The 15458-nt window shown below is 27.7% G+C and overlaps 1 protein-coding gene across 20 annotated transcripts in view; it reads left to right on the top strand.

The window, feature by feature from the left end:
• LOC105227630 (heterogeneous nuclear ribonucleoprotein R) overlaps positions 1-13499 on the top strand; it is a 148355-nt gene extending 134856 nt beyond the window's left edge. For 13 of the 20 annotated variants that reach the window (XM_049448710.1, XM_049448709.1, XM_029550843.2 and 10 more), the window contains one exon: positions 7369-13499. In XM_049448710.1, the coding sequence (XP_049304667.1) occupies positions 7369-7541 (173 nt within the window). In that variant the 3' untranslated portion in view covers positions 7542-13499. Of the gene's footprint in view, positions 1-5605; positions 6437-7368 lie in introns of those variants that run through there. The other 7 variants (XM_049448713.1, XM_049448719.1, XM_049448717.1 and 4 more) reach the window with 4 other exon arrangements.
• Positions 13500-15458: the final 1959 nt, after the last annotated feature.

Genomic DNA, 15458 nt, shown 5'->3' with positions numbered 1-15458 from the left:
ATATTGTATTTTGTTCGCATTTTGTAAGAAAGAAAAAACATTTAAATAAATATGAGACTTGCGCTCTCGCACTCGAACTATTACTTGTGTGCTCTCTTTCTCGTAGTCCTACTATGAAATATCTACTTTGCTTGTTTTTTTTTTTTTTGTAATATTTTTTTGTGGTCTGTCAAAAATGGTTTGTAGAGAATTGCGCCATTTTTCTTCTGTTGTTTGTTTCTCTATTTCTCTTTCGTTTAGTTTAAAAAGCGCGTTTTTGTAGTACGACAGACGGTTACATTGGGTTGCCGGTTGGGTTCGGCGCAAAATTTGCGTGTTCTTTTGCACTTTTATGTGCATGATGCGGCCATGTCTGCACGTTATTACACTGCCGTCTAAAAGCACAGCTACACGAGCGTAGTTTTCTTCACAAAATTGCATATGTATGTGTGTGCCGCTTGAGCTGCGACTAAGCTTTTTGTGTCTATTACTTTTTTAGCGTACTCCACACCTTTCTCTCTTTCTCTCTTTCTATGCCATATAAATATTTCATATATTTTTATGCCCTGCATGCAGTTTGCGAATTTAGTCTTGTATGTATGTACATAAATGTATTCGACACAATCGTATCGCTCGCTGTTAGTATGAAAAAAAAATTAAAAATAATTGTCAAATAATATAATTAAATATTTTCGACACTTTCGTAATGCTCGTTGTTAGTCTGAAATAATTCCAATACATAGTATGTACGTAGCTCGGCTGTTGTTTGTATGTAATTGTATTTTTGTGTGTCTGCATTTTTGGCAGCTTCGCAAGGAAGGCGCATAAGCAAAAACTACAATTACTCAGCGACCCAACCACGGCACATTCATTTCTAAAAACAACATACACACCCTGTATGTTCTTAATTTACTTATACTCGTTGCTTTTTTTTTTTGTTTCTCTTCATACACTCTTCATTTTTTATTTGGTGAAAAAGCAGTAATGAATCGATTAGTATTTAATAGTCAGAAATAAAACTATATATGTACCTAAAAAATATGCCACATACACAAACTTTCGGATGTATGTACATATGTATGTGTAATCATTACTTCGCGTGTCTACTCTGTTATCCAAGTTTTAAAAACTGTAACGCTGAGCACATTTTTTTTGTACGGCGCTCTTAACGGTTAATTAATTTAAATTTATAATATGTACTCGCATATGTTATGTGTTCATATTTTTTAGTTATATAGTGTCCTTATGCATATAAGTTCAAAATTCAATACATATACATATTACATATCGTCACCTAAAATGCAAAACAACGTATTAGCAAAAAAATCAAAATTGAGTTTTTTATTGCTTACAATTTACTACGTCACATTATATAAATGTAGCAATAAATTTTCAGCTTCCGGTGTCAGGTATAACCAATATATATCCAATATATAACCATTTTATAACCAAAACTCAAATTTACTTTCATGTGAGTGGTTTCTATTATAACGTTTTTTCTTCGCCTGTCAACTTATGAAAAGTGATGTTACGTTATTTTACATTTTAGGTGACGATATATGTATATTATTTCCATGCACGATTACATGCGAAAATTAAATCGGTTTTCAAAACTATGAACAAAAAGATAAATATATAAATTAAAACACATTCGAAACAATCAAAAGAACGAACATCAATCAAGCAAAAACACAACCACCCGGCATACAGTTTTAACGGTTATTTGTTATCAAAAAAAAAACCTAAGACAAACGGCATTTCATATATGAGTAATATATGCAAAAACGTTAAACCCAAAAAATTCAAACCAAACACCGTACAAAATTCCTCTTTCTCCAATTGACGTGTATATATAATTTTTTTAAGATTCGATATTTGTTTTGTATTGATTCGAAATATTTTTTGACATGCAAACATACATACTACTAACATAACATAAAATAATTACATTACAGTTAGGCAAAAAACAAAATTGACTTTGTTGTAAACAGCAAACTACTTGTAATTTCTAGAAAAAAAATCCGACACTGAAAAGCCGAAAGAAGTAAGTCAATGAACACACAGTGTTATATATGTGATAATATAATTACAGGGTTAATATGAGTACAAGGTTAAATTATCATTTTCCACATATTAACATATTCATCGTTTCAAGCTCATCGATCGTGAATTCAAATTATTAAATTATTATTAGTAAAAGGGCCGTTGACAGAATAGGAATAAAGCAACACAATATAATTAAAAAAAATTAAAATACTTTCGCTCTCATATTGTCTAATAAATAACAACTGAAATGTTATTCAAGTTCAAATTCACTTCTGAGGGGATTAAGAGATTTTTCTTATCATAAATATAGGCTTTATACCCCCCAAGTAGTATGGCCAACTTTTCAGGCAATATACACCATTAGATACCTTTAGTATTATAAAAAAAGTGCTCTCCGAGAAAAGAAGTACATAAGTACATTAATAATTAAAATATGTATTTTCTTCATTCAAAAACATCTATTCTTTAAGATTTTTCAAAATATAGACAAATTCTGTTAATAATATTGAATGCAATTTCCTAAAGCACGCACTAATGGCATACCATAAGGCTTAGCGCATATCACAACGAAAGTCGAATCAGCTATGCCAATAGAAAACAAAAGCAAGAAAAGCAGATCAATATAAAGTGGTTTTCAATAAAGACGCTACAAAAGTAGCCCGTTTTTGACATTTCTCCTCAGTAAGATTTGCTATTTCATCACGTAAAGATATACCATCCAACAACTGGTCGAAATTATTCAAATTTGCTACCGAAATTCGAAGCCGGTGGCCTGAACTTTAGGGGCTAAATAGATTTTTTACGGCAGTCAGGTCTACGCAATTTACAGATCGACTTTCTTAACTTAGCAAACATTGTCAACTCGCCAGCATTTTTTTACTACAACAACAAAAGCAAATCTCTCTAATGTTAGAATAGACAAAAAAAAAGGAAAATAATATTATATCACATTTACGGAGAATTTTTGAAACACCCTTTTTCCGATAAGTTTACCGCGTTATTAGTTAGAGCAATAGAGGTTAGCAAACTAATATTATTAATCGAAATAAATCCACATGTTTAAACATAACTACACATGTATCTAAGCATAAGCTTAAAATGTAACACTAAGCAAAAAAAAACAAATTTAATATAAACTCAAGCACGCAAATTAAAAAAAACATCATTTTCGTGTTGCGATTACACACAGTTGAATAAAAAATAAATCTAATATAAATTAATAAAAAAAAACATGTCTTGTAAATTTCGAAAGCTAAAGAAATCACCTTTCGATTTGCGTGTTTCAATCAGTTAATGCAAATAATTAGTAAATAAATGCAAATATTTTAGTAAATAAATATAAAATTGTGTGTTTGATTTATTCTTCATTAAAATATATTTATAAGCTCACAATTCTAATATCAAATATTCATGTCACACTCAGTTTTTACACAGCTAACAATTGTTACTTAAAAAAAAATCACATACTTTAACAAAAGAAAAATGCAACACTGCTACCATTACTACCTCTAACCACAATCCTTTTCGCCACACAATTTTCAGAAACAGAATTTATTAAATAATGCTCGTTTATGTTTTAGTTCAAGAATTATCTTAAGCAATTACAATATGTTTGTGCATATTCTCATACATACATTTAATATATTTTATAATGTATGTATTCATCTTATTATGCGCGCAAATCAACATACATACATACTACTATGGAAATAATTGAATTGAAATATGAGAAAATACTAATCGATTCGTTATTTTGCATTAAGCTTTAGTTTATATGTATATAATTTATAGACATACATACATACATACATACTTACATAGTATATGTGTCTAAGTAGTTGATGTACGAATTTAGAGCTCAAACAATCACACACATACATCATTCATATTGTATTGTAAATACATATATATTTGTATTATTATTTCAATTGCATCCCTATCATTAGAAGTTAGTGTTTTTGTTGTTGTAATTGCATTAAGTTCGTTTAAGGTAGTAATATATGATATTTGTGCTCTGTGCTTCTCATAAGTGTTTTATCTTAGAATTCGAACAGTGTTTTGCCGTACTTTGTTGTAGATTCTTTTGACTGAAATAAATCAAAGCTTCTAAGAATTTTTGTGGGCTCAAGATTTTAAGACGTCAATATATCATGCTATGAAGTGTTAATGTTTTTTTGATAGCTAGCATAACGGTCGAAGCGATTTTGACCAGATTTTTGATAATGCTCCCGCAATTTCATAGTTTCGCTGACCTTGCTTACTGTCAGTTGTTGATAAAATGTTTTGGAAATACTCTATCCATTATTTGATATTTTTGCAATTTTTTCAAGAATTTTTGACTTTGAAAGATCTTGATCTCCTGTTAGAGACATATTCAAAAGTTCAATTTTTGCTCAACTTTGCACAACTTTGCACAAAATAAAAAAAATCTTTCCAATACTGTTTATATTAGGAAAAAGCTTCAACGTGTAGTTCATATTAGATTAAGTACTCGAGGTTAATTTATGATCTCGCGCTGAAATTGTTCAAATCAGTTGTTTTGGAACTTCGAATGAATGAATTTTTTAGTTTTTGTATTTGTATTTTTATGCTCTTGCGATAAGTTGCTACATAGTACAACAGTTTTGTTCACCTAACGGTTGTACGTATCACCTCAAGCTAACGGAGATAGATATAGGGTTAGATATACATACATACATATATAATTGTCTGCCTGTCCATCCATGCAATCTGCAACTTTACTAATTATTGAGATATTTTGATAAAACTTGGTATGTGCGTAATCCTTGATACAAAAAAACATCCAGTTCATAGATAGGCGTAATCGGACTACAGACACGCCCACAAAACGCTATTAGCCGAAAACTTATATTGTCAATACTAAGCACTAAATTAAGATTTGAAACTCTAATTTGGCACAAGGGATCACAGTAGCAAGCACCTGTGGGCTGAAAGTTTTTAAAAAATAAGCGTGGCCCGGCTCTCTAATAGATTTAATATACATATCTTCTAGACTACTACAGTTACAATAGTCACATTCGCTTAGGACAATTCTCATAAGAACTATTACTAACAGTGTGAAAATGGATGATAGCCCCGCTCACTCCCCATACAACGGTGCTGTTATAAACTACAAAAAGCTCGACAAATCAATAACTAAATACGCCAGAGATATTATATTTTACCTCTGAAATCGTTTAACATTGCTTTTTAGATGAAAACACATATCTAACTAAGACTTGTCCTGCCGATTTCAATCAATTTTGGTATGTGGCTTTTCTCTGACGTTGAAATTTAAAGGGAATCCCTTCCTGACAGCATTTCTGTGTGCTACAAATAGTTTGAACCGGGTCTATTATTGCGAAATACTAATCAAAACCTAAAACAAAACAACAAAAACTATATAAAATATATTCGTGTAAACTATTATAGCTTTTTGATTGGAAGAAATTTAATTACCTGAAACCATAACCTATAAAACATACTTCATTTATTCAAAACATTTTTGTAGAAGTTTTGTTTTCCAGACACAGTAGCATAGTTTACTGTTATTTAGGACTAATTGTGTGTTTGTTTTCAGTATTATGTTCAACTCGACATTACATTTCATTTTTCAAACCTTCTTTCTCTTTTCTGCACTGGAAAAAACGGTGTTTTCTTAGCATCCATCGGAGTACATGCGTAAAAATTTGAACATCAATAATAATTACCGCCTACAAGTCAAATGAATTTATTTGCAGAATTGATGAAGAATAATGAAAATAATTGACAAAAAATATAGAATTTCTACAAGTAATCAGTACCAAATCAAACGCATGAATGAACAAAAATACCAGTACAAGAAATTAAGCTATTCATTAGTACGAAAAATTGCAATTTGACATTTATTAGCGACAAACTTCAATCAAACGATTTATGCGCACAAAGTAAATTTCAAATAAAAACGAAATTCAAACAAAAAGTAAACACTGACGTCCGTAAAAAACCACAGAGAAAGAACTTCAATCAAAATCTAATTACTAGCAAGCACTTTGTTGGATAAATATTTCAAGTAAACATTAAAAAACAAGTAGCAAGGAAGTCCAACCACAAACCAAATGAGCGCGACTTTTCTATATATACTTTGCTTCGAGACTGTATTCAAGAAGCGTCCTCACTCCAAGCGAATTTCTAACCTCAACAACTATCGACGTTGCCAACATTCTTTACATTTCTCTCGCTCTACTACTACCGCTAACTATCTATCTCTATCATTCAATTAGCTATCATCTATGTATATCTGCACTTGATTGATTTATCTAGATATAGTATGCATATATAATTTTAATATGTATGTGTAATAATATACTCATATAATTATTTGTATTTTGTTTTTTGTCATTTACTATGTTCGTTGATTGTTTTTTTTTTTGAATACTCGTACCTCACATATTGTAAATTTTCTATCATATTATTTCCTTTTGACGAGAGAAAAACAAAAAACCATTTTGTATAATGCAAAATTTTGTCAAATTCTGGAAATAAATTTCTTCTTGTGTAATGATACAATATTAAAATACAATGAAGGTATTTATTTATTTAATTACTTTTCCTTTAATGTTTTACTCCGCTTGCCCAGAACCGCTTACCAGATTATATCGAAACCATATGTACAATATATTTTCATTCCCATACAGGTTGCCTTCGTTGATTTAGTGCCCCATTTGTATTTATTTTTTGTTATTTGTTGTAATTATTTTTAAATACCCAACCGTAATGTATGTATATTTTATGTACCTAATTATTATTATTTTTTTCTCAATTGGGAATATGAATATTGCAAGAAATTACATACGTAAGGCAAGCCGATTTATGAATGGAAATGAGAAGAGGCCTAGAAAAAATTTTTTAATCAAATATTTTCTAAAATAAAAAAATATATGTATATATCGCGACATTTTTCACATGCAAATTTAATGTTAGACTTAGTTTGGCATAGATTGCTTACGAATTTCCATTCATAACATAAACAAAACTAAAAGAAATAATCGAAGTTTGTATGGAAGCAGATTTTAAAATACCGAAAAATTTTGTCATGATGCAATGAGCAGGTCAAAAATACAGTTTCGAATTGTTCATATAACACAATTAACAAATTTTTATAAACATAAAATAATACCATTTACTTTTCTCTTTTCTCTTTGAATAAAAAAAACACACACACTCTCACAAAAAAAAAAATATTTCGACGATAAAAAATCCACAAATTCTACACAACAATATGGCAACCTCGAATTTTCGCAATTGTGTGCCATTACACGCACACACACACACACATGCGCAACCGACCTTTAACGAGTGCAGTAGTCGGTAAACGTAAATTCGATGGAGGTCACCAAAATCCTGCAGATATAAAGCGACGTTACCCGAGCGGTTTAATCGGAAATGGCAGTTGGGGCAGTATACCGTTACCACAACAACCACTGGGCACCAATGGCGAGCAATGGTACACAGATACATTTCCAAATTGGGCTTAAATAATTATAATAATATTACAAAAAACACAAACAACAACAACAACAAGCGCATATTACAATAATAACAACAACTACAACAATAAAATGAAAACCACAACATCCAGTAGCAGTCATTACAGAAGCGATTACATTAGCAATAATAACAACAACAACAAAAACTATATAATAAACAAAATAAAAACAACAACAATTACTACAACAATTCTTGACTACATATTACAAATTTTTAAGCCGTAAATACAAAAAGATGTAAACATATGTAACAACAATAATAACAACAACAACGTAATTGAAAATTTTAAATGCATGTAAATAAAAAAGTAGCTAAGCAGTTAACCCATATAAAATGCAACAACAACAACAATGTTGCATACCATACAACCATGAGGAAAATGCAACAAATTGTGAGCTCATAACCCTTGTAAAAACCGATAGATATACTGCAACAACAACAGCAACCATGCATTGTACATATGTATGTATGTACATATATGTATATTTACTACATTTGTATGCAAAAGTGCATTAAAATATTTACTGCAAAGCATATTAGGAGACGTAGGGTGACAGTGAGCCGGTGCAAATGTTTAAAGTTGCCGAAAATCTTATAAATTTCAACTTTTTAGGAAATCAATATAACAACAGTCAGTACGAGAGTCAATAAACAGGCATAAAGCAGAGCAAATGAAAAATTACGTATAAATATGTAGGTACTCTCCATATATGTGCATATGTATGTGTGTACAACCATTTAGTAAATACAAGAGTTGAGTTTGTCACCCGAAAACAACAACAGACATACAAACACACTTACATAAATATATTTGTATACACGTTGAATAGCAGACGGTGTTATTTTAAATTAAAAAAATAATAATTTATATATACATACAATAATAAATAATTATACATAAATGAAAACAATGATTCTCCATTGCGAAAATTAGTAAAAATAAAATTTAATTAACAAAAATAATTAAAAAAATAGAAAAAGCATGAACTGTACACATTTAAAGATACACGTCCGTAAATTTCGCAATTAATAAGGAAATTATGTAAAAAATGCATGTGTGAATGCATACATTTTAAAATAAAATTAGTAGTCTGATTCGGCACAGAAGAAAGCAAAAAGAAAATGAAAAATAGATTTGCAAAAACAACCGGTAAACAATTTTTAACAGCTACTCTTACGTTTTTTCGCTGCTTTGCGCATTTTAATTGCATACACACGCAACAATAACAACAACAAAACTTTTAAACGCCATAAAAAAATAAAAAAAAGTGTAACGATTTGAAAAAAAAAGCATTTTATCATACATTACAGCTGCTTGGCATGCAAATTCTCATTTCTTGTATTAAAACAATAAAGAGTGAAATAGTAAAAAATTCAAATCTTATATTCTAGAGTGCCCAGTTGTCGGCAAATACAGCTAACGTATCATTTTACCGTTAAAAAAAGCCATTTCGACACGCACTTTTTATACACTATTATATACGAAATGCAGACAAGTATAAACAAATAGAAATATAAATTTAAACAGATAATTTTTAAAGCAAGAACCTCCCAAAATATGTAATGGACACACAAATTTGTAAATATGTTGCCGAATAATTAAAACAAGATTATGAAAAATTACAAAAATATATAAGTACATATAAGACTAGTAAAACTTTAAATAAAGCGTCTTAAATTTGAACACAAACATATACGTCTTGAGTGTTGAATGCAAATTTGCAAAAAAAATTAACAAAAAAGAAATAAAAATATTTACTTTGAAAATTCAAAAAGCAAAGCTTGGCGAAAAAATGACTGACAATTGAAAATTCTTAAAAATTATATATGATTAGCAAGTATGTATGTATATGCAAACTTATACGAATATAATGGACAAAAATTAATATGATAATGCATATGTAGTAAAAATAAATTACAAAAACAAAAAAAAAACATTTGCAATTATATGATGCAATTTAAGGAAAATAGCCGACAGCGGGTTATTTTGTGCCGGAGTGGACGGCAGCATGTGGCATTATTGTGTAATGTTGACATGTTGTGTGTAAAAAAAATATAAATATAAATTTTTAAACATAACCGAAAATACAAAAACACTAATTGTTTAAAAACATATTTTCTGTATTAAGTTTTGTAGTTTGTGACAACATTTCGGCAATTTGTTTGTATATTGTATTAAAATTTATTTAAATAATTTTTTGTAACTTAACAGAAGTCAAAACAACTAAACTTGTGCGTAAATAAAAACAAAATAATTATTATTTTCAAAAGTATTTTGAAACTAAATTTCGCAGATTAAATTTTTATATAAACTTCAGCGCTGCTGAAAATTTTCAAAAAAAAATTTATTTTCTTAAAAAACATGCATTATACATATGAATATTGTTGGCAATACAAAATAAAATATTATCTTAAAGCGAAAAGTTAGGCCTATTTTTATTAAAAAAAAAAAAATATAGAAAAGTTAGGAAGTGTAGATAATATTCAAAAATAAATTACAATAATTCAAAGAAAAAGGCGTAATTAAAATAAAAAGTGCGTTTGGTGTGTAACGTACAGCAACAAAATGCATGCAAACCAATAAACTGGGTTAAGTGAACCAACAAAATATCATAAAACACGGCAACGAACTAATTAAACATCACATTATGGTTTTATATTTATGTACTTTTAATAAAAACAAAATAAAAAAACGATTTCCCATAAGAAAAGCACTATAAACAATGAAGACATGTAGAGCAAAAATTAAGCTTAACGGTGAAAAAATCAGTGTCACATATTTATATAGTATAAAACAAAATAAGAAACTTTTAAAATATTACAGAAGTAAGCGAAATCGTATAAAACTAATGAAACCTTCAAAGCAACATATAATTCTTATTGATACATATATATGTATACAAATATATATGCATATACATTTATATGTATAAAAATTTCCCTAAATACAATTGACTAATCAATAATTAATAAAAAATGCGTAATGCAAAATCGGAATTAAAATAATTCGCATATATATAAAAGCAAATAAACGATTCAAGTATCCACATGCAATAAAAAACACAACTAACCTAACATAACCTAGAATTATTTATGCCCCAAGTTACATAACACACGTTTAAAGTTATTCATACATAAACGCTCTTAAATAAATAGCAAAAAGTGAAATAGTGAAGAAAATCAATTGATGAACACGTTCGCCACAAACACATTTTGGTAGCAGTCAACCAATAATACAGGGTATCTAGTGTTCCATTGTTTGAAAGAAAGAGCAGTGTGACAGAAAGAGAGAGGAGCGAAACAATTAAAAACATTATTTGCTATTTCCGCAGTTTGTTTTCATATTATTATGCGTAAAGTAAAAATGGAGCGCAGTGGCAAGAGAGATTGGAAATTTTCCAAACTGAAAAGGCTTCTTAAATTTTTCAACCGATTCAAAAAAAAATAGCTGAAGTTAATAAACACAACATGAAACAACAGTTGGTAAAAATAAAAAAAAAACCTTTAAAAAGCAATAATTTTCAAAAATGTTTACAATTTCGAAAAATCGAAAATACTTTTTGGCATTTTAATTTCCACTTGATCCTAGCTAAAATTTTTTTTATTAATGAGAATGTTTTTACTTTTCATAATTGTATAAGATTTCTATAAAACAGAAATAGGCAATTCATCTTCTAAACAAACAAAAACTATAAATTCAAAGTAAACATTTTTAAATAATCTGATAAGAAATTATAAAAATTTGAACTTAAAACATAAATTCTATCATAAAAAAACTGTTTGCCTGTAAGCGCATCCATACTTGCTTTTCAAAAGCTGTAATAAAAAGAGTGAGCCTTGTAGCCTACGCAACCCTGCTGCATTTCCGTACTAAAGAAAAACGATTCATTGATCAAAGAGTAAAGGGGAAATTATTTAAAAAAATATATATATTTAATTCAACATACACTTTTGCACACTTTTTTTAAACCTTTTACCATTTCACTATTAGTTTTATCTATAAAAATATATTACACACTTAAAATAAATTTCCACAATATTTTTTTTTCAATAAAACTTCAATTATAAGTAATAAAAAATACACGTACGCACATATTAACTAAAAAATGTAAACACACACCATATATACAATGCAGATTCTTTAAAAATTTAAAAAAAAATTCATAATTTTACGTATGCCTGCCCCAGAAAAACCGCGTGAAAAATTAAACAATAAAACTAAATTACTATTATCACTTTATACAAATGAGAAAGAAATAAGAAGAATTTTGGCATGTACTACATTAAAAACTAAAACATTATTGGTGACTTTAAAGCATATATGTATATGTATGTAAAACCATTTCTACATTAAAAAAAAAAAACGAATTGCAAATATTTTGTATTTTTACTATAAACTAATGTTTTATTTTATATAGTCTAACACCTTTTTGTTTTATAATTAGCACTTAAATTTAAACTTGCATAAAATGAAATTGTACTGATTTATGTTATATGTATGTATTTTAAGTTATATTGTTAAACAAAAAATAAAAATATATTAAAATATATTTGAGTACACTTTAAAACTATATTTAATCAAACAATAAACCACTGTACATTATCATATCTGAGTGTATATTTAGCAATAAAATTTATTATTAATTGATAATATTCAAAATTGTTTAAATATTTTATAACTTCTTTCACATTTTTTCGTCGTTTTAAAAATTTTTAGCAGTGCTAATTCAAAAATGTTATTTTGTCACTAAAATTTACTTATTGTATTTTCAACTATTTTTTAAAATTTTATTAAAAAATTAGTGTTAAATGAAATTAATTTGAAAATGTTAATTTTTTGTTTTGAACTTGTCTAATTTTTGTTTCGTGAATTTATAACTGTTTTAATTGTAACCATGTTATGTTTAATTTGTATTTTTGGGATCGGGTAAGCAAATTGTTTGGCAAATAATTTATACAGATTTAATTGTTCAGTGGTTTAAATAACGCTTTGGCTTTCTTTTTAATTTTTCGTTTTGACAAACTACAAAAATTATGTGTTTTAAAATTTCAAACATTTATATTTTTTTCACGTGATTTTCGTTTTGTTGTAGCAAAATATATTTACTATATATCTTATTTTATAAAATTACTAAACATATGAATAACACTCATTTGATTATTGTAACATTTTTTATGTAGTGCTAAAAAGAAAATTTGTTTTAGTGCATAAATCTAAATTTTAATAACACATATATATATATTTTGCTTATACACATGCCGTGTGTATATTAAATTTAAGCAATGTGTTAAAATTACAAATATAATTAACTAATTGTATTTTAAATGGAGTAAAAAAAAAAACAAAAAATGTATGAATATAAAAATATATTGTGCGAACATAAAATGAATGTTTTGATAAAAAAACAATAACAAAAACATAAATAATATGATATAAGAAAAATGTGATCGCAAAAGTAGTAACGGAATCGTTGAGTTAGAAGAAATGGCATATACATACAGACATATTTTAAGTAACTACATATTTAATAAAAAAAAAAGTGGCGCAACGTAATGCTAAATAAGATGCAACAGCATTCACGTAATTTCTGAACAAGAAAAAAAAACAGACTGCGAACTTTAAGGTAGATTTTTGTTGTGTAAATCATTAAGTTTTAATTGGCAAATAAAGTAATAAAATAAATAAAGAATGAAAAATAAATACAAAAACAAATGTCTTATTGGCAAAGTTAGTTTTTTCTAAATTAGTTAGGTTGCATATACTTTTATCATTTCTATAATTTCATGGCGCTGTGGGTAGTGGTTTGGGTATAAAATATGTATGTACATATATGGTAGTTAACGTAACCTTTCATATATTCACTCAAAACAATTGTATGAAATTTTCTACAAGCCACATTCGTTCGTCAAGAATTTAAATATACAAAGGTATTTATCTACTTTTATGAAGCGTTTTACTTATCTACTCAATATACATTTGTACTTCCTTGCCGTGACGCTAATGTATAAGTGTTTTACATTTTTTTAAATAATGTATCATCTTCTTATGTTATTATATTTTCAATGTGTTTTTCAACTTCATTAAACTTCGCTTTATTGGATTTTTATAATAGATATAGGAGAAGCCACGGTATCAACAACATAGCTTAATTAATAATAAATTTTTAAATTTTTGAAAACGAGCGCTATTCAATTCAATATTTCCATAACTCATTTCGGATTCCAATTTCGATGGTTCTAACGCCCCATATTAATTTTGTTACAATTTTTAAAAGCTTATTTAGCACCAAGCACTTAATCTCCTCCACTAGTCTCTTCCTTTCAAACATGAACGTTTAGATTAAAATCTTGTATTTAAATTTGGACTTGAACGCACTGAATGAACAAAATAGAATACAGCGCAATTACTTTAATTAAATGCAAATTCATAACAAATCTGCAAAATGTACGTGGACCTAACGGAAGGGAAGGAGAAATATTTGATGAATGCATGCAATTTCCGTTAATGTCACGACCGAACACAGAATGGCGTCAACTACGAATGCACGAGTCGGCGCGACCAAAATAGTGTTGGCCAACATGCAGTTTATGAAAATCATACATCAACACTAAACCGCAAAACGTAACGTCGCTTATACATTCACTCGCCGTAACCGAACTTACAAAATATAAGAACTTTATAAAAATAAAATAAATATTAAATAAACAGAATAATGTATCATCCGTTTTTTATATTGAAAACGTATGCCTTTTTCTAAAATTGCTACAATTTTTAGCTGTTAATTACTACGATTTAAGGAATATAATGGAATTACTAAAAGAGCTATAAAAGAAAGAAATATATACAATAAATAAAATAACATAAATAAAAAAACTGTAGTGTTATTTCTTCTAAATATATTTTTCTCTTAAAATATAAGAAATTACTTTTATATATTTGGCCAATAAAATAATGGCATACTGTTATATTATTCTTAACAAACATATTTAGAAAAATATTTCACATATTTGTTTTACTTTTGGTAAACGAGCCGATCTGAGCTAATTTCAAATATACATATAACTAAATGACTTTTAATTTTTGGCCAATACAGTAATCACATACCGTTAGAATATTCTTAACAAAGAAATTTAGCGATAATTTTGTGAATTTTTTTTTGAATTTCATTTATTTTGAAAAAGTAAATGTTATAAACGACAAGATATATATATTTAAAAGAAATTGTAATGAAAGCAAGGAAAAGCCACATTACGTGATATAATTTAGCTTATTCTAATATACATACATTTTAATGAAAAGTTTACCATTTTATTTTCCAATCGCAATTAATTCGAAAATTAAATTTTTGTTGAAATTATCATGCCTAATTTATTTTTATTTAGTTAAGACAACTAAACTATAAAATGCAAATTTGAAAGAAAAATTAGTGAAAAGCAAGGCACAATTTATGATTCTAATACAAGATAATTAAACCAATGCAGCAAGCAAGCCAAATAAAAACATATTATTTCAAAATTAAAAGTGTAGAAAAGATGACAAAAAACAATACCTTTAATCTGACCAACTATCAACATAAACAAATATATTTCAAGGTAGAAGGATTTGAATGCATGAAATTATAAAAAAAAGTAATAGGAAAAACATATTTGACAAAAATAATGAAATAATGGAGATTTCAATTATAATCAGATTTGTTTTATTTATTTATGTTTCGCAAACTTTTGTCGAAAATTTACTTCTTTTCAACCTTTTGTTCGTTCAAAGTAAGCAATAATCAGCTGACATAAATTGCAAAGAAATTATTCTTAATTGAGGTTATATGATCCAAAATATGGCCACTCCTTTCGTACTTCACCAGCAACTGCATGTCACACAACTTTTCTGGCAAGATTTAAAAATTCTG

Source organism: Bactrocera dorsalis, chromosome 2 (genome assembly GCF_023373825.1).
Source record: "Bactrocera dorsalis isolate Fly_Bdor chromosome 2, ASM2337382v1, whole genome shotgun sequence".
NCBI classification, from domain to species: Eukaryota; Metazoa; Arthropoda; class Insecta; order Diptera; family Tephritidae; genus Bactrocera; species Bactrocera dorsalis.
The sequence above is the reverse complement of the archived record's forward strand: the minus strand, read 5'-3'. Positions and strand labels throughout refer to the sequence as shown.